We start from the raw sequence: 22,814 nt of genomic DNA on the forward strand, positions 1-22,814 counted from the left end.
CCATTGCTGAAAAGAGCTGTTGTGAAGAAAGTTGGAAGTGAGGGCCTACTCTTCCTTTCCCTTGGGAACAGATTTTAAGCTGAGACTTTACTACTGGCCCCTGCCCGTGTGCTACAGCACAGCTATGCAGCAGCTATTTCTGTCTGCAGTCTCCTACCTGCATGAGTCTGACCCTGACCTGGTCCTGCCAGCTCAGCTTTCTGGCTTGGCCTCGGACCTGTCTCATCGCGACAGACTTGCGCTCTGCATCCTGGCTCCTTGCTGGCGTGCTACTTGTGCCTGCCCTGTTACTGCCCCTCTGCTCCCAGCTCACCTTTCCTTGCACAGCAGGTGGCCCTTGTGGCTCGCTGACAGTAAGCAAGGTTTTTGACACTGTCTCCTACAACGTCCTCATTGGCACACTGACGAATTACAGACTAGGTATGTGGACAGTGAAGTGGACTGAAAACTGGCTAAACTGCTGGACTCAAAGGGCTGTGATCTGCAGCACAAAGTCCAGCTGGAGGTCAGTCACTACTTGTGTACCCCTGGGGGCCAGTACTGTTTAACCTCTTAATTAATGATCTGTATAATGAGACAGAGTGTACCCTAAGCAAGTTTGCAGACAATACAAAATTGGGAGGAGTGGCTGATACATCATGTAATTGTGCTGCCTGCCATTCAAGAAGGATAAGCTGCAGAAATGGGCCAACAGGAATCTCAAAGTTCAACAAAGAGAAATGCAAAGTCCTGTACCTGATGAGGAATAACGCCCTGTACCAGTACAGGCTAGTGGCTAGCCAGCTGGAAAGCAGCTCTGCAGAAATGAACCTGGTGAAAAACAAGTTGACCACGAGCCAGTAATGTGCCCTCACGGCAAAGAAGGCCAACAGCATTCCGGGCCTCATTAGGAGAAGTATTGCCAGCAGGTCAAGGGAGGTGATTATTCCCCTTGATTTGGCCTAGAGAAGAGAAGTTTCAGGGAATCTTATAAACCCTGTATATAAACCCTGTGTATAAACCCTGTCTGGGAAGGTGTAAAGCAGATGGAGACAGACTCTCCTCAGTGGTATCCAGTGACAGGACAGGAGGCAACGGGTGCAATTTGAAGTACAAGAAATTCCACTTAAACATAAGAAAAAGCTTTTTTTACTGTGAGGGTGGTCACACACTGGAACAGATTGCCCAGAGAGGTCATGGAGTCTCTATCCTTGCAGATATTCAACACCCAGCTGCACACAGTCCTGAGCAAATTGCTGTAACTGGCCCTGCTCTGAGCAGGTGGGTGAGACTAGACCAATCTCCAGAGGTCCTTTCCAACCTCAACCATTCTGTAATTCTGTGTTCACACATGACTTCACTACTTAGTATAAACAAGACATAAGGAATAATCAGAGTTGCTATAAGAACTAGGACTTATGTACTCCTTTTTACATATCAAAACCACTAATATTTCACACCACAGGAAAGTTTTGGATAGAGCATTTTTTCTTCAGAATGTACTACTTTGTAAAAGTCAGTTTATTTGCAAGGCATGTAAATATCAACAAAAAAAATCAATTTATGTAAGATGGAACATGATGCGTTGACGACATAACTGGAATGCTATGTTTCACTTTTTATTCTCAAGTGATTCATCTTTTTTTAAAATGTGGTATTATTTTATTGAATGTTATCAAAACAATATTCTGACTGGTTCAAAGTAAAGCGGTCTTGTTTTCTGTTCTATTTCACATACTAAAGACATGGCTTAGTTTTTTTCTCCAATCAAAACGAAAAGGCTTTCGTAATTAAATATTTTTCAGGGTCTAACTGTTGTATTACAATCACTTGGGTATGAGCATTTGATATAAACTGTTTTTAAAATGAACCACAGCATACTACAGTGCATGCAATATTAAACACACATGATTATATAGAGGTAAGCAACATTGATATCTATGAGCAGCAATGAAAGGATTTGCTTGTGTTGGCCATAACTCTCTTATTGAATCTGCACTGATTTAATTCTGTTCGATTAAAACTTCAGAGATCTTGAGTAGAGAGATTTCCACTGACTTCAGTGGAAGACTTGCTTGTGAAAGGACAGCACGGTTGGCGCCAAGGCAAACAAGATAAAAATATATCAAATATCAAATATTTACATTGGTCAGTGAAATGGAACTGGTATTACAGTATACTGACTAAACACATTTGCAGAGCAAATGTCTCGTCATATAGCAATCATATCACCTATCTATATCCAAAGAAGCAACCCAAACTGATTATTGCAGAGATCCAAAGGAGAGACTTCATTAAGATTTACTCCTTCATTAAGATTTACTAATCATGTGGTCCTCTTCAAGCTACTGAGAGACCTTAAGAGACAAGCATGTATTCAGATTTAAAAAAGTAAACCATGAGTGGAAAAATAACAAGAAAGATTCAGAATTGAACCAGTGTCTGATGCTTTGTTTTGCACTGTCTGTTCAGTACTGATCTAGCCAAAGGATATTTAGGTAGTAGCCATCTGCCTCAAAAGGTACTTTAAGTCGACATTTAGGAAAGTAAGTCAACAGAACAAGTATTGGGAAGAATAATTCCTGGTCAACTCTGCAATAAAAAGAAGTCTCAGGAGAGAATTTTGACATTTAAAGATCAGCTTGAAGAAACATTATATGTAAGGCAGACTAGTAAAAAAAATCCCCTTTTATGAAATATTTGCTGTGCTTTGCAAGCAGCAAAAATATCGCATGAAACTGAAAGTTATGAAGCTTTGCCATAGCCAATTCAAGAGGGGAAAGGGGATGATTTCGAAAAGCAAGCCTCACGTGAAGCATAAGAATGATTTGATTGTTGCTAGCAAGAAGAGAAACATGAATAGTGTGATGTTGGATCATATTTAACTATGGATATACAGTAGACTTAGGCCTCCTAAAAGCTAATCAGCACTACAAATGGCACTCCTGTTTGCAAGGTCTACCTGGATAGCTTCCATCCACACTTTCCTTAAAGCCTTTGAATATCTAAATGCAGTATTGAGTATCACACTATAGGTCCATTTTTCTTACCCCTGGCATAATGATCTTCTCAATGTCTTTAAAGACATCCTCAAAGCTCTCAGGATCCTGGGGTGCACAATCTGGAATGAGGGGCCTCAGATATCCTGGTTCCACATCTGGGAAGACCTGTCTTTTATCTATCTTCTCCAGGTAATCTGCAATATAGTCCACCATCTCCTTCCCCCTCTTGCGGAACTCTGCAGCATCCATGGATCTGGGAGGCAGAAGTTAGTATCAGAAAAGCCCTAAAAGAAAGAAAAGTCACTTTTGAAAGAAAATATCACTAGTTTCAAAAACTGACCTGTTATTTAGGTGATTTATAGGATGAATTGTGTCCTTTTTTGCAAAAACTAGACTGTGTGTTCTTTCATTTTTGCATATGAGGCCAAAGTCTGTACAGTGTTGCATTCTGCGCCGCTCCAGTGTTAGCTGGATGTTGTATAGAGGTAAATCAGGCTGCTAACACTTTGACGGCTAGGTTGTGAGGTAGATTAGATTTTAATATAGATAGGCTATATCTGTAGCTCAGGGTTTCAGAAATCACAGATTGAACCCTTATTGCTTCTGGTTTATACAAGACTGACATTGTTCATGCATTACAATGAACTCTTCTGCTTTTAAAAAAAGAGGTGAAGAAAGAAGCATGCTGTGTGCATCTATAATAATAAGCTGTAATAATTACACTTATCACAGTGATCCACTGCGCTGGCCCATCATTTTATTATAGCTATTTCTAGCCTCCTGTCTTACATCTAGATTTTAGCTTATTTACTCTTTACACTGTAAATCCACATGCTGTGCCTTTTACAACAGAGCCTTATTCCTTACTGAGGTGTCTAACAGAAAAACACTTAAGAGTTGATCCGTACTGCATTTTGCAGGAGGATGCAAGGAAGCTCTGCCTGGGGACATCCCCATTCCCAAGAAGTTGGGCTGGAGTTGCTACGAGCCAGGCAGAAGCTGCGTGAGCACACTCAAGGTGATGTATGGTTAGACTGGGAAAGCCGGAGTCTGCTTGCAAAGCGCTGTGCAAACATAAACCTGTATTGCTAGGCTGCCAACTCCTGCCAATTTGGTCCACCCAACTTTTGTACTGTATGTGGCTTGCGGGTTTTGACTGCTCAATGAATACAAGGTTGAGACCACAGCACTTAAAAGGCTCCCAAGAGTTGTTAAACACTCACACTGATGTGATACTGTTTCTTGGTATCTAGTATGAAAATTGGCAAGTAAAATAAAGATGCTTACTGCTGTCGTAAAGAACAGCTATACCTAGTTCACATAACTAAGATTTTCACTTTCTAAGGAAATAATTATATTAAGCACAATCTCAGTATCATGTGGTTAAGAGATAATTTCTTAGATATCAATGATTTCAGTTGAGGATTTATAATAGAGGACATCATTTTGAGTGAAAAGAGACCCTTGTGGTATTTATTATATTTGGATTAGTACTGTCATATTCTAAAAGAAAGATATCATTGATGTCTTCCATCCCAGAGACATCTCTCCTGCCTCAAATAAAGGATCTGGGTTTGTGTGGAGCAGCTGCTAATGCTATGTAAGAAGGCAGGGTGCAGCTGTAGGTCATGAACCACTTGGAAAAGTGGGGATCTGCACATTAGGGACTTTGAGCCTGCCAGGAAATTGCTGTTCTTGTCGCTATCGTGTTAGAGTTATATTACTGTCTTTAACCATTACATAAGTGTTTATTTGGCTCTCTCTGTGCCTTTCTGAGAGGAGAATTAGGATCTTTCTCAGATCTTTCTTCTAGGTTGCCGGAAACACATTGCTAATAGTCAGTATGGCCCTTAGAGGATTCTGGTGGGCAGCTTTATGTGTCATCTCCCCTTTGAAAGAGTGTGTTTAAGCAAGCAGTTCTGTGTCTCCTCCTCTACAGTCAGGATGCTTCTTTTTCTTCAATACCCTCCCTACAAATCTTAAGTGCATTTTCATTTAACATATCTTTGATCATAGTTCCAAATTTTAATAACCTTTCTAAATAGGTCAGCATGCAATGCAGTAATCAGTATCTATCTCTGTTGCAGCAATTTAATTACATCCCAACACACAGTTCTTTGGTTTAGACATTTTCACCAAAAGAAATCTTAAATGTTGTACTATTTTCTTTTTCAAAAATATCTCCAGCTTAACCCTTAAAACAAATAATGACCACGTTAAGTTATGTGCTTCATTCACCAGTTCACTGGTACAGCACGCTCTGCAGAACTTACACATAGTAATCTGTTCCCCCTTGCCACCGGTCTCAGAGATGAACATTGTAAAAATAAGAATTTAATTCCCGAGTGTCAACATAATGGCATTCAGACTGTTTGTGAGCAAACTGACTCAGAACTTGAGGATTTGGTCTTCTAATAACATTGCTGCTCATCACTGACTTCACTTATTCCTGTGGACTTTTAAAAATGGATCAGTTCAGCTGAATGTTTCCTTCAACATCTGTGCGTGCGTCCAATGACCTGTTAGTATAACGTCAGAACAGATAAAATACCACTATACTTTCACAGGTTCTCTAGTTTTATGCTGTATCACTCAAAGACAGAGCATCATTAATTACCACAGAAGTTTCTGTGCATCACTTGATCTTCTCCCAAAATATAAATCAAATGGCATAAATTGAATAGCATCATGTACAAGCTCAAAGCAACTCACAAACACACAGATAAAAATAAATGTGCTTTATCACATCACTGAAATATAGATATTATGTTATATATCTTGTCACTGCTTTTCTACTAGCTAGATGTTTTTGGATCTGAAATTCCTTTCTGTTCCAAGTAATATTTGTATCATCTTGTTCCTATATAGGATGTTGATGCAATTTATTGTCATTTTTATTATCAGCAGTTTGGACATGGTTCTTTTTGGGTACCAGTTTAAGCAAATAAAGTTTGGATTTAAACATCTGATACGTATTCTATGAAACGGGCCTATTACCACTGAATAGAAATCTGTCAATTCAGTTTGACAAAATACGCATTTCAGATAATCACTTTGAGATGCTATTTGTCATTTGCTAACTGTGGTTCTTCCCCAGAACTGGGGGACCAGTGGCTCATCCTACTATTGTTTTGGCTGCACAACTTCTCTTGTAACACACTGTTAGGATAGCATTCTCACAATTCAGGAAGAAGACTTAAATTACAGGGGAAACCCATTGCTTGGCACGGGACAAGTAATCCATCTAGGAAGCTTAGGCATAAAGAAAGGGAGAATGAAACATCCATCTCAAATCTGCCATGAGTTACTGCAGTGTTGTAAACTGATGTAAACTATCTAGTAAACTTCAAATGAACTGTTTCAATTCAGTTTGATATACTGAAATACATCAGTTTGCTTCAAGCAAAATTCTTCTTTTCTCTAATGACAATATTGAGAAATTAAAATAAACATTATCTATCTATCCATGCATCTTCTTTCCTAAAAAGTCGGGGCTGAAAATTCCTTACCTACCGCAACATATGTATCTCTCAGGGAACTGTGGATGTGCAGTAGTTACTTAGGAACACATTGGTCATTTAAATTTTCCCTTTCACCTCGTATTTTATATCTATTCCTCTGTGTGTGACAAAACCCGCTTAGGCTCTCATTTGTATTTTTACTCTCCTCCTCAACTGTTCATTATAGATTTCATTTCATCTGCTTAAAATTATTACCTGCTATGGAAGCCACATCTAGTGGATGGCATATCTGACAATTGTAATGCTTTCCAGGTAATAGTCTAAAAATGCCTGATTACTTTAAATCTCTCTACCAGTACAGAGTACTTCTCTTCTACTTCTCCACCAGTACAGAATAATTCTCTTCTACCGCTCACATGCCTACACAACATATGTATAATGCAACAATACAATACATAGAGAACTTTCCTCTATGCCAGCAAGTTTTAAAACTAGAATAGAATGTGGTTTTATAAGAAGTAAAATACCTCAGAAAATTAAAAAATATATATAACTTTTTCAGAGCATCCATATTTTCTGAAAAGGCTGAGTTCTACAATCTGGGTGTGCTCAAAAGAGCCACATAAATCAAAGGGACTTCAACTGCAAGATAATGCACACCTAGTATCTTGAGTTTCCAAACCTAAATGGAAATCCCACAGAAAGTAGGCTTCTCTAGAGCGTTCTACACAGTGGCCTATTTTTTCAAAGGACATAAAGAGCAAAGGCCCCGTGCTCCCAGGGATCCGACATCTACCACGAGGAATTTCAGCATCTTCAACATCTACCAGCTGAATCCCAACTGAAGTGAGCATGGCTCTTCAAGAGGCACCCTACCTAATTATCGACCTCTGCTACTTCATAACTGCAATCTGTGCTCAAATTCATCAACAGCCTCAAGCTGATTGGTAAAATACAATTTTATCAAATATGTGTCATGTCGCAGTACTTTTGTTCCTAGTAAAAGAAATGGATATTCTCACCAATACCTACGTCTTGGGACCAAGTCCCGCTTTACTGGCAAAGACTGAGTTTTATAATTAACTTCAGGAAACAGCAAGAACAATCATGAACATATCTTTAACATATCTTTAATTTTATTCATATATAACTGCTTCACTCTAATTTTATGGAGATTTGTCACGGGACAAGTATACTACACAATCCAAAGCTGACATATCCTTTGCTGCTTTGTTTAAATACTTCTTGTACCCTGGAGCAGTGAAATGAGACTGTGGCAATGTTCTATTTCAGTGAAGTTACACAAAAACTGGTTTTAGTCTTTACATTGTACGTGCAATACAATGCTCATTCACAAATAATCTACTTCATTTGAAATTGAACCATACAAATGAACACTTCTACACACAAATATATTAAATAAATTTATAGATATAATATTATGTAGAGAACTTTCTAATTATACATGACTTCCGTTAACAAACTATTGTCTGCAATTCTGCATTTTCTGTTTTTGACTGTAATGAAATGTAAATGTAAAAGCTATCCAAATACTACCAGGAAATGAAAGATCGACGGGCAGACAGAAAGAGAGAGAGAAAGAGAGGAGGAAAACAGAGAGAGAGGAAAGAGAGAGAGAGAGAGTGGAGAGAGGGAAAGAGAGGGGAGGGAGGGCAGGGAAGGAAGGACGGAAGGAAGGAAGAGAAAAAGTGAGGATGGAGGTTTATTTGACATAATTTTAAGAGCACCTGTTCTCCAGTTCATCAAAGTAAAACAGAAAAGCAACTAACATCAACAAAATCTTTTATCAGCTCTAATGAAACACAGAAAGGAGGAATGCATACATCAGACACAATAAGAACACCTTAAACTGATGGCTCCATTGGCTTAAAAACGTATTAACTATATTTCTTTTCAACACACAAGACAAGCGCACTTTCTATTTTGCCAACTGATTGCTGCAGAGTCAAACATAATTTAAAGGCTTGGGATGCTACAGTGACCCCACTGAAGCCATGATTTTTGCTATTGCACCCAACAAGCTGGAGGCTTAATTTGCAGCTGTTGCTGCTGTTAGGCCGAACTTCTACTACTTGCAATAGGAGTATTGTCTGAAAAAGGACTTCAGGATGACTTTGATTTAAGCATGACTAGAAAAGGACTGGCTCTGCTCTGTACTACCTTTACATAAAGCAAGAATTAGGTACACGCAACAGGTCCTATACTTCATTTAATAATCTCATTTTCTGATTATAAGTTACCATGTTCATCTCTAGCTATCACTTGCAAAGAGTCTGCAACTTACTAATTTTCAGTTTTGAGGTCTTATTACAGTGAAGGGAAAGGGTTATTTCTGAGGAAAAGCTCACCCTAAAAAATCATGCACAGAAGTTATCTGGAAAATTTTATTATTATAAACACTTGAGAGAGAATTTCTGAAGGTCTACATGGCTGTTCCAAACTGCAGCACTTGGTAAGACAAGATATAAACTTCTGGATATAGGGGATCCTGCATAAATGTACATAAACAATTATAGCTGGTTTACAGTCTGTGTAAAAGCAAGCAACAACAAAATGAGAGGTGCACATTACATTGTGCAAACGTAGATTAAAAGCAAATATGTTTTGAGCATCTCAGTTTATCCCTAAAATAACATAAATTGGCTGTTTATTAGCCAAGCTCCCAAGTGTAACCAGTTGTTGCACTAATCCAAATTTACCTCCTTGTATTCAATAACCACAAAGCTTAAAGCACAATGAATGTTACTCACAGTAAGTTGGTAAGGTTTTTCCTTCTCCCCTCTCTCTTTCTCGTCTTCTTTCTTTGCTCCTCTGTGACAGTTATAAAGCGCAGAGGATGCAGTTGCCAGTATATATAGGCAGAGTATCCACATCCCCTCAGCCTATCACAGCCAAGTGCTTTGCATTTAACATTCAGCAGCAGCATCTCCCCCTCCTCCCACACCTCCTCCTAAATATATATTGGAAAATAAGCTACCCCAAAGGCAGACCGCTCTAACAGAGAAATAGCTGTTCCCTATGTATGTTCACTGTTAAGTAAAACAGGGTATTTTTCATTATATGAACTCTTGCGTGTGTGATCACTTGCTTTCAGTGTATGTTACGCGCACTGTAACATTTCTACTGTGATTGCTCCAGTTGCTGTAAAAGCAGCTCTCTGAACCACTTTTGTGAAATGTTATTTTCTGGAAAGAAACACAGATATAGTTTAACCACCACCCAAGTGACATGCAAGCTCTAAATAGGTATACATGCAGATTAACTGTGTAACAATAATCCTCAGATAACACTGTATCTAACTTTATCCAGCTTCTCTGTTTTACCACGTTTTCTTAAAAGCAGTAATCCATTTTTTTTCTCTATTCTTCCAAAAAGGTTTTCTGAGAAGTTCTCTTTCCTGAACAAGCACAGGCAACCGTCTGTCATTTCGTAGTTAGTTCCAGCTTGTTCTAAAAAATACCATAACCATTTCATAGTCCTGTAAGAGCTCACAGCTAGACAGGCAGTAGATTTGGAACAGCCACTTCTCCCAGACTGGTCTATAGCACACTGGAACACTACAGCCAACGTTCTTCTGAAAGAGGGAAAAGTTGTCTTCTGACTTTGTCATATTTTTTAAAAGTGTCATTGCTATGTTTGCTGTTATTGTGCTATTAGTCCAATTATAATTCTGCTACAATTGTGAAAGAGCCTATTTGATGAAACGTTAAAACACACAGACGGGCTGAAGGGTTTCACTGTGCTTGTGCTAGACTTTATTCTGTGATATGACTTGCATTTTCAGTTCTTGGGTTGCGTCTGTTACAAAGATCAGTCCATAATCCTGTGAACACCAAGAAATGCTAGAGCCAGTTAGCTCAGTTGTTTTTCATTGCAAACCAATTCCACAGTGAGCACAGTTGCAGCCAGAACAAATTTGCACCCCACAAAAACAGAACTGCTTTGAAGATATGTACTATTCATTAATTCTTTCCCTCTCCTCAGATTCAGCTAAAAAGGCTGAAAATTCAAAATGTGCTATGAGGGTATAAGATGTCTCTAGCAAAAACAGAAAGATAAGTCAGCCTGCTGTCCATGTTTCATTCAAATGACTTGCAAAAAGTAAATAACTTTCAAAAGAAATTAATAATTAAAATTAGAGTATTAAAATGCTGTTTTAATCAACCACTGTTGAAATATCACCTCAAAGTAATCTGATGTGTTTTTTACCTTTCTGCTGTACCTGTCACTTGCCTTAAAAGTTCCATGACCAAGGGATACGTGCATTTTCTATTAAAATCATATTTACGTTATTCCTCAAGAAGAAAAAGAAGGTAAAGAGTGGGAGGTACAACAGCTAAGGTGAAAAAGGGAAATTAAATGCCCTTCTAAACAGCAACATATCTCATGTCCCTCTGTAACTCATTCTTCTGGCTTCACACTCTTTTTCATAACTCTTCTCATCAACTGTTAGCAATACACAAATCATCACTTAACAGAATCAAATGATCTTGGACAAAATCAAGATCATTAAGTTTTCCATAACAGGGATTGGCTAAGTGGAAACTGCTGTGGCCCTGCAAATTTATTCCAGATCCTTGAGTGTGCTGGCTCTTTCATAAAGAACTTCTCTCATTGTTGAAACACAGCGAACAGAGATCTCACCTTTACCGCAAAACTGTTTCAAAACTCAAGATACCAGTGTGTGAGAAAACCAACAATTCTGAAAGGTTTACAGATCAGGGTTTTCTGTTAAGCAACCATCAGATCGTATGTTTCGGAGACAGGCCTCATTCAGCATGTTACTGCACGCTGAGGTATGTCACCCTAATGATAATATACAATGATGTTATGCCCATGCAATGTTGGTACCAATTTATTATGATCCTAACATCCTCACTGAGCTCTGGTTTGCAAATGAGGTTGGAGAGAGAACATGTTTGAACAGCAGGCTCCAGCTCAGCACTGGAGTACAATACAGACAATCTCTTATCAGTTGCTTTGCAGTCCCATGTGCCAGTACATGTGCAGACACATGGAGCAAACCAGTGGGAGCTAATCAACTTGTGTCTGCTTCCCAGTATTTTTCATCTTTTCCATCATTATACAATACAGATTGGAAATTAAAAGGCAGTTCTCCCGAGCTTTCAGTGCAGTTATTATTAGCCGCCTTTACTCCTAACTTTACCTTTCCTTTACCTGTGCTAAACAGAATGAGGCTCATCTCATACTAGCCTCCTGGTGTGACTACAGTTACTAAATTCGGATGTGTTTGCAGTGTAGATCATTGAGACTAATGTTAATTGAACAAATCTGTTTTGAGCCATAATATTAAGGGCTTTAAATTGGCTCAGATATCATTATCATCAATATCTTAGACACTGAGCAAATAACTTGAAGCAATGCTTTAGGAGTTGCAGTAGCAGGAAGTTTGTGCTCACTTTCAACATTTGGTGTGGAAGGAACAGTGTCGCCTGAGCATCAGAAAAAGCACTGGTTTGTTGCCTAGTACTTGGTTTACTCCTGATCTGTAGTTTGAGGGGGATGTTTGGAGAGTGAACGCCTTTTTTTCCTACTTCCCTCACTGGTGCTCCTTCGGAAAGTAGTAGTAGTAGCATGCTGTTGTCGACTGACTTTTTTTCAATAAATTCTGCCATGAATGTAATAATACTGCTAATGGAAGAGAAAGTTGTCTACCAAAAGGAAAAGGAAAGAAATGAACCCTAAGAATCACTCAGGTGTACTTGAATGAAAAGTCCATACAAATTCCATAAACAAGGTCCAAATTTGTATGAGGTGAGACAAGACAGAAGAGAGTATTTTAGCAAAAAAAGTGCAACGAGCAATTTTCTGGATAAAATAGAGGGTGCATTTGCTTTGAAAGAGAGTAAGAGTTAAATAAAGCCTTCAGACACAAATAGATGGATTACATGCGTCGTACAAGGATAAAAACTAAGTCTCCTGCAGAACATAAGTAGACTTTGCAACAGATTAGCCAGGAGATGAATCTGAGAAGACAGAGCTGACAAACTAGGGAAGTATCTGTCTTATCTTTTATGAATATATTATATGTGATTTGTTTTCCCTATTCGGGTCTCTATTGCTGTCTGTGTGAACGTGTGAGGATAAAGCAAAGAAGGGTAAAAAGGAAATGCTAACAAAGTGAGCAGAAAAGTTTAAACAGTGACACGGACAGACTCAGGTACACAGCGTTAGAGGAGTTAACACACCCCTTGCTGGTTCAAGTCAGGCTAAAGCATTTTACTCTTATGGAAGTAAGCCTACAAAAATGAGAGGTTGTGATGAACTGAAGAAGTGTCAACAGAAAAACTGGCAAGCTGTGAAGAGTCATAGAGATGGTGAGAGCAGGCTGCAGTCACAGTAGGCAGGTTCTTCCAATACAGACATAGGAATAACTCATGCTCTGAAGTCAGATGTGCTTACCTAAGTGCAGGCATACTGCTGGGGCATTCATCCTGCCATATTGCTCACAGAAAAGATTTGCTAAAGCATCGACCACTCTAAGGCTCATGGAAGCTATGGCTGATAAATGAACTGCTGCAAGGGCCTCAGTGCACTAGAGGCCTTCCGAAAAGTCAGCTACAGAAGTAAGTTTATGAATGGAAGAGTTCTGTGTGAGCAAAAAGACAGACCCAGGTCAGGCACGAGGAACAGGATGGTGTGAGATACAGACAGAGTCTAACACATTACTTGTTCTTAGGTACGTAATTTATTCTGATCACTGTTTGCAATGTGATCAAAGATCGCATAACTCTTTATCCAGAAGATGACATTTTGTCACAGGCAGTGATTAATGCAGTGTTGTGAAGACCATACACTACCACACAGTGCTCACAGCAAGAGCCTTGGCCACCAATAAAAGCCTCGAGTAATTCCTTATTGGACAAGAATAACATTGGAACCTCCTTGTAAGGAGCACGTTGGTGCTGTGTGTACTACAGCAAGTACTATGGCAAGGGATCAAACTGGTGTTTCTTGGCCTCCTTCCCTGACAGCTTTGTTGCAAAAAGGGTGTTCTTTGAGTCCCCTTCAGCTATGTGCTAACCTAAACTCCTTATTAGAAAAGACCATCCAAATGCCAATTTGCTGGAGAATTTATGCTCAATATAACATACAAAAATAAAAGTTATAGAGTGCGTGGAGTTAAACTTTCTCTCAGAAAGTGAAATAACTTCATGCATAATATAGATCCAGGGGTCTGGAAAACCAGGGAGGAACTGAACCTTCCACATCAGTGGGTTTACCTGGTCATGGAAACACATTCACAGCCAATTATAAGTAAGGCTGTTTTTACTACCTTCTGCTGTGGGTTACTGCCTCTACCTCAGAGATGGCAGAGTGATATATGTACATGCCCCGACTGCCTGAGTGCAATGTGTGATTTTGCTTAGGAAGATGCACTTAAACTAAGATGTGATGCTTTTCACTGAAGCCACTGAGCATTCACACGCTCCATCCTGCCAATTCTGTGAGAAGGGTAATCATCTCCAGCTAGGAGGCAAAAGAGCCAACTAGGAAAGATAACTGGTTATGCTGCTGCAGGTAGCTTCACCTCAGCACAGCTAGCCATATCCCCAGTCAGAATCACCTGCCATCTGTTCTTTTTACAATACCGTTAACTTCCACCCCTCAGGTAATCACAGCTTTCACATTATGAGAGACAGGCACTCATTTAGACAGGATTTAAATCCGACTAGAGGAGATAGGCAATTAAACAAGAAGGATAGCCCTGTGATTCATTCATTACCTTTGTGCTCAGAGACCTTAGACGGAGCTTCTGTTTTCAAGTACAGATGCAAGTCCTTGCCATTTGCTGTGCAATTCTGGATAAGTCCTCAGGAGTATCTTCCATGTAATATTTTGCTAGGAATGGTTGTTCTCTTCCAGCTTATTTTTGTGTGCTTCCACATTCGGTTCTGACTCCAGTTGGAGTCCATGTGGCCTAAATCTAGGTCAGATTTGAAGTAGCTGCACATCCCCATCCACACTCTGGTTATGTCTGTCTACGGTCAGAGGTGCAAATTTTGAACCTCTGTGTGCTGAGGTCAGGAGCTGCCAGTCGAGAAGCAACCTGTGTTTAAGCCAATCTGACTTCTGCGTGGTTCTGTGAAAAACCATTTGCAAAATTTTTAGGGAGTTTAGAGATTTCTGTATTTTCTTTCTGCTTACACTTTAAAACTAGAACTATCTGTTTTATTTAGGAATGATCTTGACTTATCTCTCTTGTTTTGAGAGACAACTCTTTCAAATCTGCTACGAGGCTTTCATCAGAAGGAAGTGATTAAGAAATGACATTTTCAATCTTCTTCAGTGCTCAGAGAAGAGAGAATGAATGGGAAAATATGCTGAGAAAACAAGAATCACTAGTACAATTTTATATTGTATAAATTACAAAATGTAATGGAGAAAAATACCTTGAGCGCCCACAGCTGCTGCTAAATTCTAGGTGGTATTATTTTCAATGTCCTGCTCTCAAAAAGGCAGCAGGTGAAACCTATGCCTACTACCTAAGCAGAAACAAAGAAAATTGCTCTACATCTATATACTCTGACTTGTGACTTATTTACAAGCAGCTAATAGTCTACACTTGGTTGAAAATTTTGTTTCTTAATACCTGTGGTCACATGTAAAAATGACACAAACGTTTCATCAAAATTATGATTTACTGTGTATCTTTGTGCACCTTCCACAAGAATAAACTCATACAATACAGGTCAACAGTCTACCTACTATATAACTGAACTCTTTAAGAAAAATAACTGCGCTAATTAATCTACTATATAGAAAAAATAATGCTTAACTCACAAGTCTTCAACTGCAAGTTTTTGCAGTGCACATCAAGCATATTGCAAGCCTACAACATTGCTAAGATAAAGGATGTTAAAGAAGCAATGAATTACATGACCTCTGGGCATATGAAGACACTTCCTGTTCACAGAATAACCATGTGAAATAGCTTTACGTATTCAATGGATACTTTTAAAAAATAGTTGGCTTCCACTAATCCTAGGATAACAAGCTGTGATGTTAGGCACAACACTGTTTCTGGATCCTCAGAACAGTATACTTACCTTCAGCTCTGCTGGCTGCTACTGCTGCTACCCCAGAAGATAAGCTGTGAAACTGTGATGGCAAGGTGAGCAGGAGCCTCCCCAACTAGCATGTTGAAGGACTCTGGGGAACACATCAGGACTCAAAACATTCACTATGCCTCTGCCTTTTGAATGTGGAACAGAGATGGGTAGAACTGTGGGTTTTCTTACAGTGAAGCTGCATTCACATTCTTACGTAGCATCAGGCATCTAAAACTAATAATTTTTTTCTAGAAGAAATGGGCTGAAGTGACTTAACTGGGATCCCAGACGGAGTTCGCAGTGAAGCTGAGAATGACATAGCGAGGACACAACTCTCTGTACTCACAGCTCAGCTGCAATCCATTACCCAGCACTATCTATTTCATTATTTCTTGCCATGTTTGTTCTGCAGAACACCTACTGAAATAAATGAATGAGCCATTTATTTTCATACCAACCCCCATCTCGTTAAAAAGATGACCTTCCAGCTGATTTTCTGCTTTCCTTTTACAGACAGGTTTCCTGAGTTAAAAAAATATATATATATTTTATGCTGCTTTGGACGCAACAAACTTTTTTGCATCAGCTTAGTAATTTGAAAACATCTTTGCTACTCACTAGAGAGGCTTCTAATGTTAAAATAACTACCAATAGTTTGTAGGAACTGCATTTTTTCAAAAGAACAATCATCTTCTGAGAACAAGTACTAATCTCCCCTGTAACATGGAGTAGTATTAAGCAGTACCAAATGCAGAAAGATGACAAATTAGTACTTGCTGTCAAGCTCAGCATTATTAGATGTGATACTCTTGGTAACGTTCAAAGCTTCAGAATAGTGATTGTCCCTCTTCACATCCATTTCTGCATTTTATGTACCTAATATATGTGCAGTAAGAATAAATACTTCAAAAGCATTCTGCAGCAAATAGCCTGCATCATAAATTCTGTTTAAAAATGAGTCTGTGGAGGGAAAACTTTAATACTAGGAATGAACAAGACAAATCAAAGGTGTCTGAACATGTCTATCCTAGTAACATAGTGCAAACAAGACTAATAGGTCCAGTACAGAATCTGCAGACCATTAAGATTATTTTAAGCTCCAAAAACAACGAAACATCAGAGTTAGGGAAGATTTGCTTAACAAAAGGAGGTAAGTAAAGCATGGTTTTCAACAGGTATTTTCAACAGCAATGCTTTTTTAGGGGAATTAATGACAACAACCTCTCCTCTCCATCCCCATCAGGGTAGCTCATTGCTGCATGTATTTTCTCCTTACGTGTTTCTACTGTGCCCTAACTGGTGCAGAATCTCACCTTTCTCATATGCAGCAAAACTGGGTCCAGCCAGGGGTAGCTTTTGTTGGGAGTAAGGTTTCAGTATAGATAAGAACAGGTAAGAAACAAAGAGCCAACAAACAGCAATTACCAACAGGTTATACAGTTCCTTATTCTGTATTAATAAAATTGGCTTCCCTGTATTACCCTTAACCCCTAACTCGTACTTCTGGCAATGACATTTCTCCCAAATTTATGGGTCCCTAGAATAAATACTCATAAAAAGATAAAATATGACATCAAAAAGTGTTTTCCGAAAGAAAGCAATGTGTTTTTAAGAAATATAAATTGCACAGAAGAAAAGATAAGAAATCTGTTCTTGAAAAATCAGAAGAATGTTGCCCAAATGAACCTCCACAATAAAGGCAAAGTTTTAGCAGCAAAGATTGAGATGTTTTTCTTTACCTTTGAAGGAAACACGGGAGAAGTCACAGTAATAGCACATGAGTACTTCACTGCTCAATCTAAGTCATTTAAGGACTAGTACATAGGTGAGCAATCACTGGGCTGAACAGAACAATTCTCAGCATAGTAACAAATTATAGTGATGGAAAGAAAGGTTTTAAAAAGAAGATTAAATGGGTGAAAATAAGGCTGGTTTCTCAGAATTATTATATCCTTGAAACAACCCATTTCAAAAAATGGGGCAATTATTGGCATACACAACCATATAATCAGGTTTTCCGTTAATTAACCAAATCCCATTTGTTTACCTGCGTAGACAGGAAGCATCTTTTTCAATCCTTCCTGATTGTGACAGCTTCCCCAAAATCAAAAAAAACAATGAGGTGGGAGAGGGGTAGTTATGGCAACATTACCTTATAGAGTCTTGACAACCAGGCTTGGGTCGTGTTTTCTGTCCTGGGTAGATTTTGCAAAGCTTGTGGCCTACTAACCTTCAGAAAGCTTAAATGGAAGTTTCTTTGTGAATCTGTAATTCCTAAAGTCACAATAAGCTGATTGGATAGTAGTATAAAGGAGTGTGCTCATTAGCCAGGAGCGTGCACACCCAAGCCAGGAGCGTGCTCATTAGGACATACAACAGAAATATCCATCAAGTAACCTCGAAAACGAGGCGGGAAGGTAAAGAGGTAGACATAAGAACCCAGGACATTGATTCACACAAAAGTTGTGTGTTGCAGGCAGATAATCTTGACACCAGCCTTATAACTTGCGAAGCTGCTGCTGCAGCTATAGAGAATGCTTATACTTGCATATACTCATATTAATGAGTATTCTATTTTTTTTAATCTTGCATTAGTGCAAAACACATTTGTAAGCCTAGGGGTTTTATTTTATTTACATTTTGCATAGTAGTAAACCTTATTTTTAGTAGCCTAGCACAATAAGGCACCCATCCAAGGAGGTGTGGCAGGCCGCACCACTGTGGTCCTGTAACGCTTATGCAGTAATCAACACATCTGCACCTGTTGTCCAGGTATCTAAAAATAATAGATGGAATACAGGCCCTTTTAAAAGCTGGCAATGCAGGCACACCAGGGGAAGTAGGGTCTTCCTAGCCAGCAGTGCCAGGAAAGCTTTCCGGCATGTGCAAGGCAACAGCAAACAGCAGAGAGACTGTGAGGCACCTGTCACATTAGCAACCGGTAGGGAAAGGCCTTCTGAGAGCCTGGAAAGGCAGCTTGTAGCAGGAGCTTAACATATATGAATAGGGTTTTACATACCCACCTGAGTAAAGGCTATGCAGTAGTATTTCATATCCTCAACAGACACGACAAGGAAGGTATCACTAAATAATTTAATGAATTCTAGGACTTGGTGATAAAAAGGAGGATTATAGGGACAGATGCCAACATTAAATATAAATTTCCTTGGAGGAATAAGAAAATGGAAGGAATAGAGGATTGTGCGAGAATAAAGCAATTGAAACAACTAAAATCCAGAAAGAAAGGAAAAACACAGGAGTATGTAGAGAATGTGCATTCAGCTAGAGCGGGCAGTTTCTCTGCTGGTTCAGGCCACATGGCCGGTTGTTAACCCACTCAGAACTATTGCAGGGCTCTGCTGCCAGCAGGTGACTGCCCAGGGATGCCTACATTTGCAGTCTAGTTGGGGATGGAAAGTTTAACAAGAAGCTGAAAAGAAAGTTTTGTGTGAAATGTTTTCTGTTAGAATATAAACATTCCTTAGACTAACGCTTATGCTGTCATTGTTGCTGCATTACAAATTTTTCCAAATGTTTTCTATCGCTTAGTTTGAATTAATAAGTTGAATTGGTTAACTAAGGTGAATGAATGCATTTCAATTAATTTACTTGATTTCAGGACTTACATTACTGGGCAACAATAATTCTGTATCTAAGTCCATTACGAAATTTGGCTGTACACCTCACTTTACTATTGGTTCTTCAAGCTGAATAGAATTAACTATAGTGAATAGATAGAGAGATTTCCAAGCTGTTTCTCTAAAATCAAGCCTTTCTTCTGTGTTTGCATTATAAACATTAAACTTTATTTATATATTCTTTCTGAAACTCACTGATAAAAGAGTTTTCTTCTCAAACGTAGGTCAATACTATGGATGTTTTTAACCATTAACCTTTTATTATTTCTCCTTGTTTAAAAGAGAATTATCAGTATGCAGAAGTTACACTTACCAATCTTCATGTGCAGTGCAGTTCCAGTATCAATACTAGCTATTTCTTAAAAAAATTGTCACATGTAGACTGAATACGTGCATATTTAATGAATTACCTGAGCATAGTTTTTATGTACTAATTACACAATAATCTGTCATTCTTAAAAAGGACCAGTTATTTTTAAGAGAGGAGTAACTACTGCAAACCATAGTTTCCCCAAGAAAGTATTTTGGTTTTTTGGAGGTACCCACAAAGAAAAAAGTTCTTCTCCCATGTCTACAGCTCAAGGTCATCTTAGTCTCTTTTCAATATGACAGTTTTGCCTTCCTTAGCTCAGAAGTCCTTTGTTCCCACCTAGTCCTTTAAAATCTTTACTTCCAAAATAAATATTTATATCATGACCCACTGCATTTTCTGCTTTCTTACACATTATCTTCCAGACATCCCTTCTTCTCATCCTTTTCCACATAGTTCCTTCCTGCTTCTATTTCTTGAGCTTTTTTCCAGTCAAGCTTCATCTTTTCACCCTCTCGTCCATGCCTGCCCTAGTCCATGCGGCTACTTTTCTGAGCTTTCCCCTTCCTGAAAACTAGAGAACTCTCTGCTCCTATACCTGATGGCTTCTCTCCCTTGAACTCCACTTACACCAACGTGAACATGCTTCCCACATAAAGACATCAAAATACCCTTCTATTTTCTCATGATCTCTCATGACCAACCCCCCCCCCCCACAGCCCCCCCCCATCATTTCTTTTGCTCCAAAAACACATTCTTTTCTTCTGTTCCCTGGGTGTTTCCACCTCCTATGCAAATCCTGTAAAATTAACTGGTCTTTCACGCTTGGGCAGATAATATTACCATCTTACAGAACACCTTGAGTAGGTGTCAATACTCATGGGAGGGAGATACACACAATATCCCTTCTTTCTCTCCCACAAATTCTCCTGTATGTTAGTATAGTAAACACTTATTCATAATCTAGTGTCTCAGACCTGTCACTAGCCACCACTGCGCTGAGTGATCTCCCCAGTCCATTCCTTGGCTGTCCCCACCTCTTTCATCACAGTTCCTGCTGAGGAGGACTAAAATACATGAATGTGATATTACTCCGAAGCTTTTCTATTTCTTAGTAACCATGTAAAAGAGTTTGCAGTGAAAGGACATCATCCCCCTTAGTCCCTATTAAAGACGTAGCCAAAAGAATTAGGGAGTACAGCTAAGAATGTCACAAGTTAGACAGTACAGACCTTCAGGAAGCTCAGTAACATGAATTATGATGTGACATAGCACAGGGAGAGATTAAATTTCCCAAAATCTTAAGAGTCAAGCTAATGGACTCAGTTTAAGAAAGGAACCTTAGTGGCACTGTATGAGTTCAATGAAAACCTCTGCTTAGTAAGTAGTATGATCAAGAATAACAAGAACTTGAGCTCCAATAAGAACAAGTCAGTGAGTTACGACAGATATATTCTAGTGACTTCTGATCTGCTGGTGGAACAGTTCTGGAATACTCAATATTCTCCCAGATACTCACTTTCAAAAAGACATTGCAGCCCTCCTAGAGTTTAAGAGAAGATTTCTCTTCAAAGGCACGACTGCCTCCTCTGGGGAAAGATTCAAATGAGTGGGACTGGCTAGCTCTGAACATGGAAGAACAAAAAAGAAACAAAGGAAATGATAAAGGAAAGAAAGAGTAAAGGGAAAAGATAAAGAACTTCTGTTTTTCAAATTTCAAAAGCCCCAAAGGGACTACTCTGTGAAATTAAAAGATGGCAGATTAAAAACAGGCAGAAGGAAATGCTTTTTCCACACAATGTGTGGTTAAAACTGCAGAAAATATAATTACCACAGGAAGCACTGCAGTCAAGAACTCAGCAAGATTCTGATGGGGTTGCAGATGTAAAAGGATATCAAACATATCAAAAGCAATTTAAAACTGCTGGAAGGCACATGTATTTCTTCAAGGACAACTGTCCAAGAATTCTAAAACAGCACAGAGAAATGCGCAAATTAGAGTAAGATACAAACAAAAAAAGTCTCTGAATGTGCTAAACAATGCACACACAGGATGCCATTACAGAAATACCTAGGTGACAAGGTCACCTCTCCTTAATCCTTTGCATTTATTCTCTCCCCCTCACTTTAAAGGAACAGCACAGAAAGGGACAATCTGAACCTTAGTGCAAACATCAGTTTCCTTATGGTACTGTCTGAAGGGAAAAGGTGTCTGCCAGCCATCTTCCTGGCATGTTGGTATTTCAGCAAACTTTAGCTTGTCCAAAATATATGGAAATGTGCATTCACCTGGAAACGTGAATATACCTGGTCCTAGGAGCAGTTGGATTGTTTCCAGTACTCTGCGTTCAGACTGTTTTTAAACATTGTAAGCACTATGTATAGTCTTTCTGTAATTTCCAATCTCACTTTTACAGGACTAAATAGTCATAATAATGCTGCTTGCAGTGCCTCATAGAAATATTCCTGTTATTTCAGAATCCATACCTGCACTCTGTCCTATGGACTTACTGTCAGAGAAATGAAAACTTTCTAAAAACTGTGTGATTTTCATTTAAACAAACTGTCAACAGGACAACTGTGCTCACGAGAGGGCAAAACAAAGGGAGGTGTTACAACTAACCTAATGGTAATATTATTGTGACAATGAATTTACAGCCTTCCCAAACAGTACATTCCAGTGTTTCACTACTGTTACCAATACAACATTTTTTTCTAGGGGCTCATTTCCTTCAATTTTAGCCTGTTACTTTACATCCTATCCACTGACCAGGAAGAGATTATTCCCTTCCTTTTTGCAGCACCTTTCTAGGCTTTTTAAGAAGTTAGCATTTCTCTTTATCTGAACAGAGTAACTCCCTATTATGTTAAAGCATTGCTAATACCAGCGCTTGATGTTACCCTAGCAATAAGACAGTAGCTGGTACTTGGTATATAAGAAAAAAGAATTTGCTGAAACAGAAGAAAATTTAATAAACGCAAGCCTGGCAAACCTGGCTTGAAACTCTGAAATGCAAATAAGAGCCCTCACTTAGGGTTATATATATTCTATCCTCTTATTGCCACTACGGCTTCAATTGTCTCCTGTTTTAAGATCGGATGACTCCTGTGTCCTGCCTTATACTCGTTTTCATGACTGAAGCCTTACCGCCTTATCTTTCTTCAAAATCACTTCAAAACCCTCCTAACCTCTCTTCCTCTGAACCCCTTTCTCTCAAACCTCCTGCATTCCCATCTTCTCATATTCTCTTCATATTTACATGAAGAGCTTACGTGCTTTTGTCTAAGCACTTCAGATCCCCCAAAGTTCCCATGCTATTTCTCCTCCA

At 39.0% G+C, this 22,814-nt stretch overlaps 1 protein-coding gene across 6 annotated transcripts in view; it reads right to left on the reverse strand.

The window, feature by feature from the left end:
* The window catches only part of DDC (dopa decarboxylase), an 80,104-nt gene that overhangs the window by 54,460 nt on the left and 2,830 nt on the right, over window positions 1–22,814 (reverse strand). Inside the window, exons 2-3 of one of the 6 annotated variants that reach the window (XM_009681919.2) lie at window positions 5,255–5,500; window positions 3,030–3,265 (exon numbers count right to left, since the gene is read on the reverse strand). The exons of 1 other annotated variant lie outside the window; for it this stretch is intronic. In XM_009681919.2, the coding sequence (XP_009680214.1) occupies window positions 3,030–3,230 (201 nt within the window). In that variant the 5' untranslated portion in view covers window positions 3,231–3,265; window positions 5,255–5,500. Of the gene's footprint in view, window positions 1–3,029; window positions 3,266–5,254; window positions 5,501–9,213; window positions 9,273–14,210; window positions 14,541–22,814 lie in introns of those variants that run through there. 4 more of the 6 variants (XM_009681920.2, XM_068936132.1, XM_009681921.2 and 1 more) reach the window with 4 other exon arrangements.

This window comes from Struthio camelus, chromosome 2 (assembly GCF_040807025.1).
Source record: "Struthio camelus isolate bStrCam1 chromosome 2, bStrCam1.hap1, whole genome shotgun sequence".
Taxonomy (NCBI): domain Eukaryota; kingdom Metazoa; phylum Chordata; class Aves; order Struthioniformes; family Struthionidae; genus Struthio; species Struthio camelus.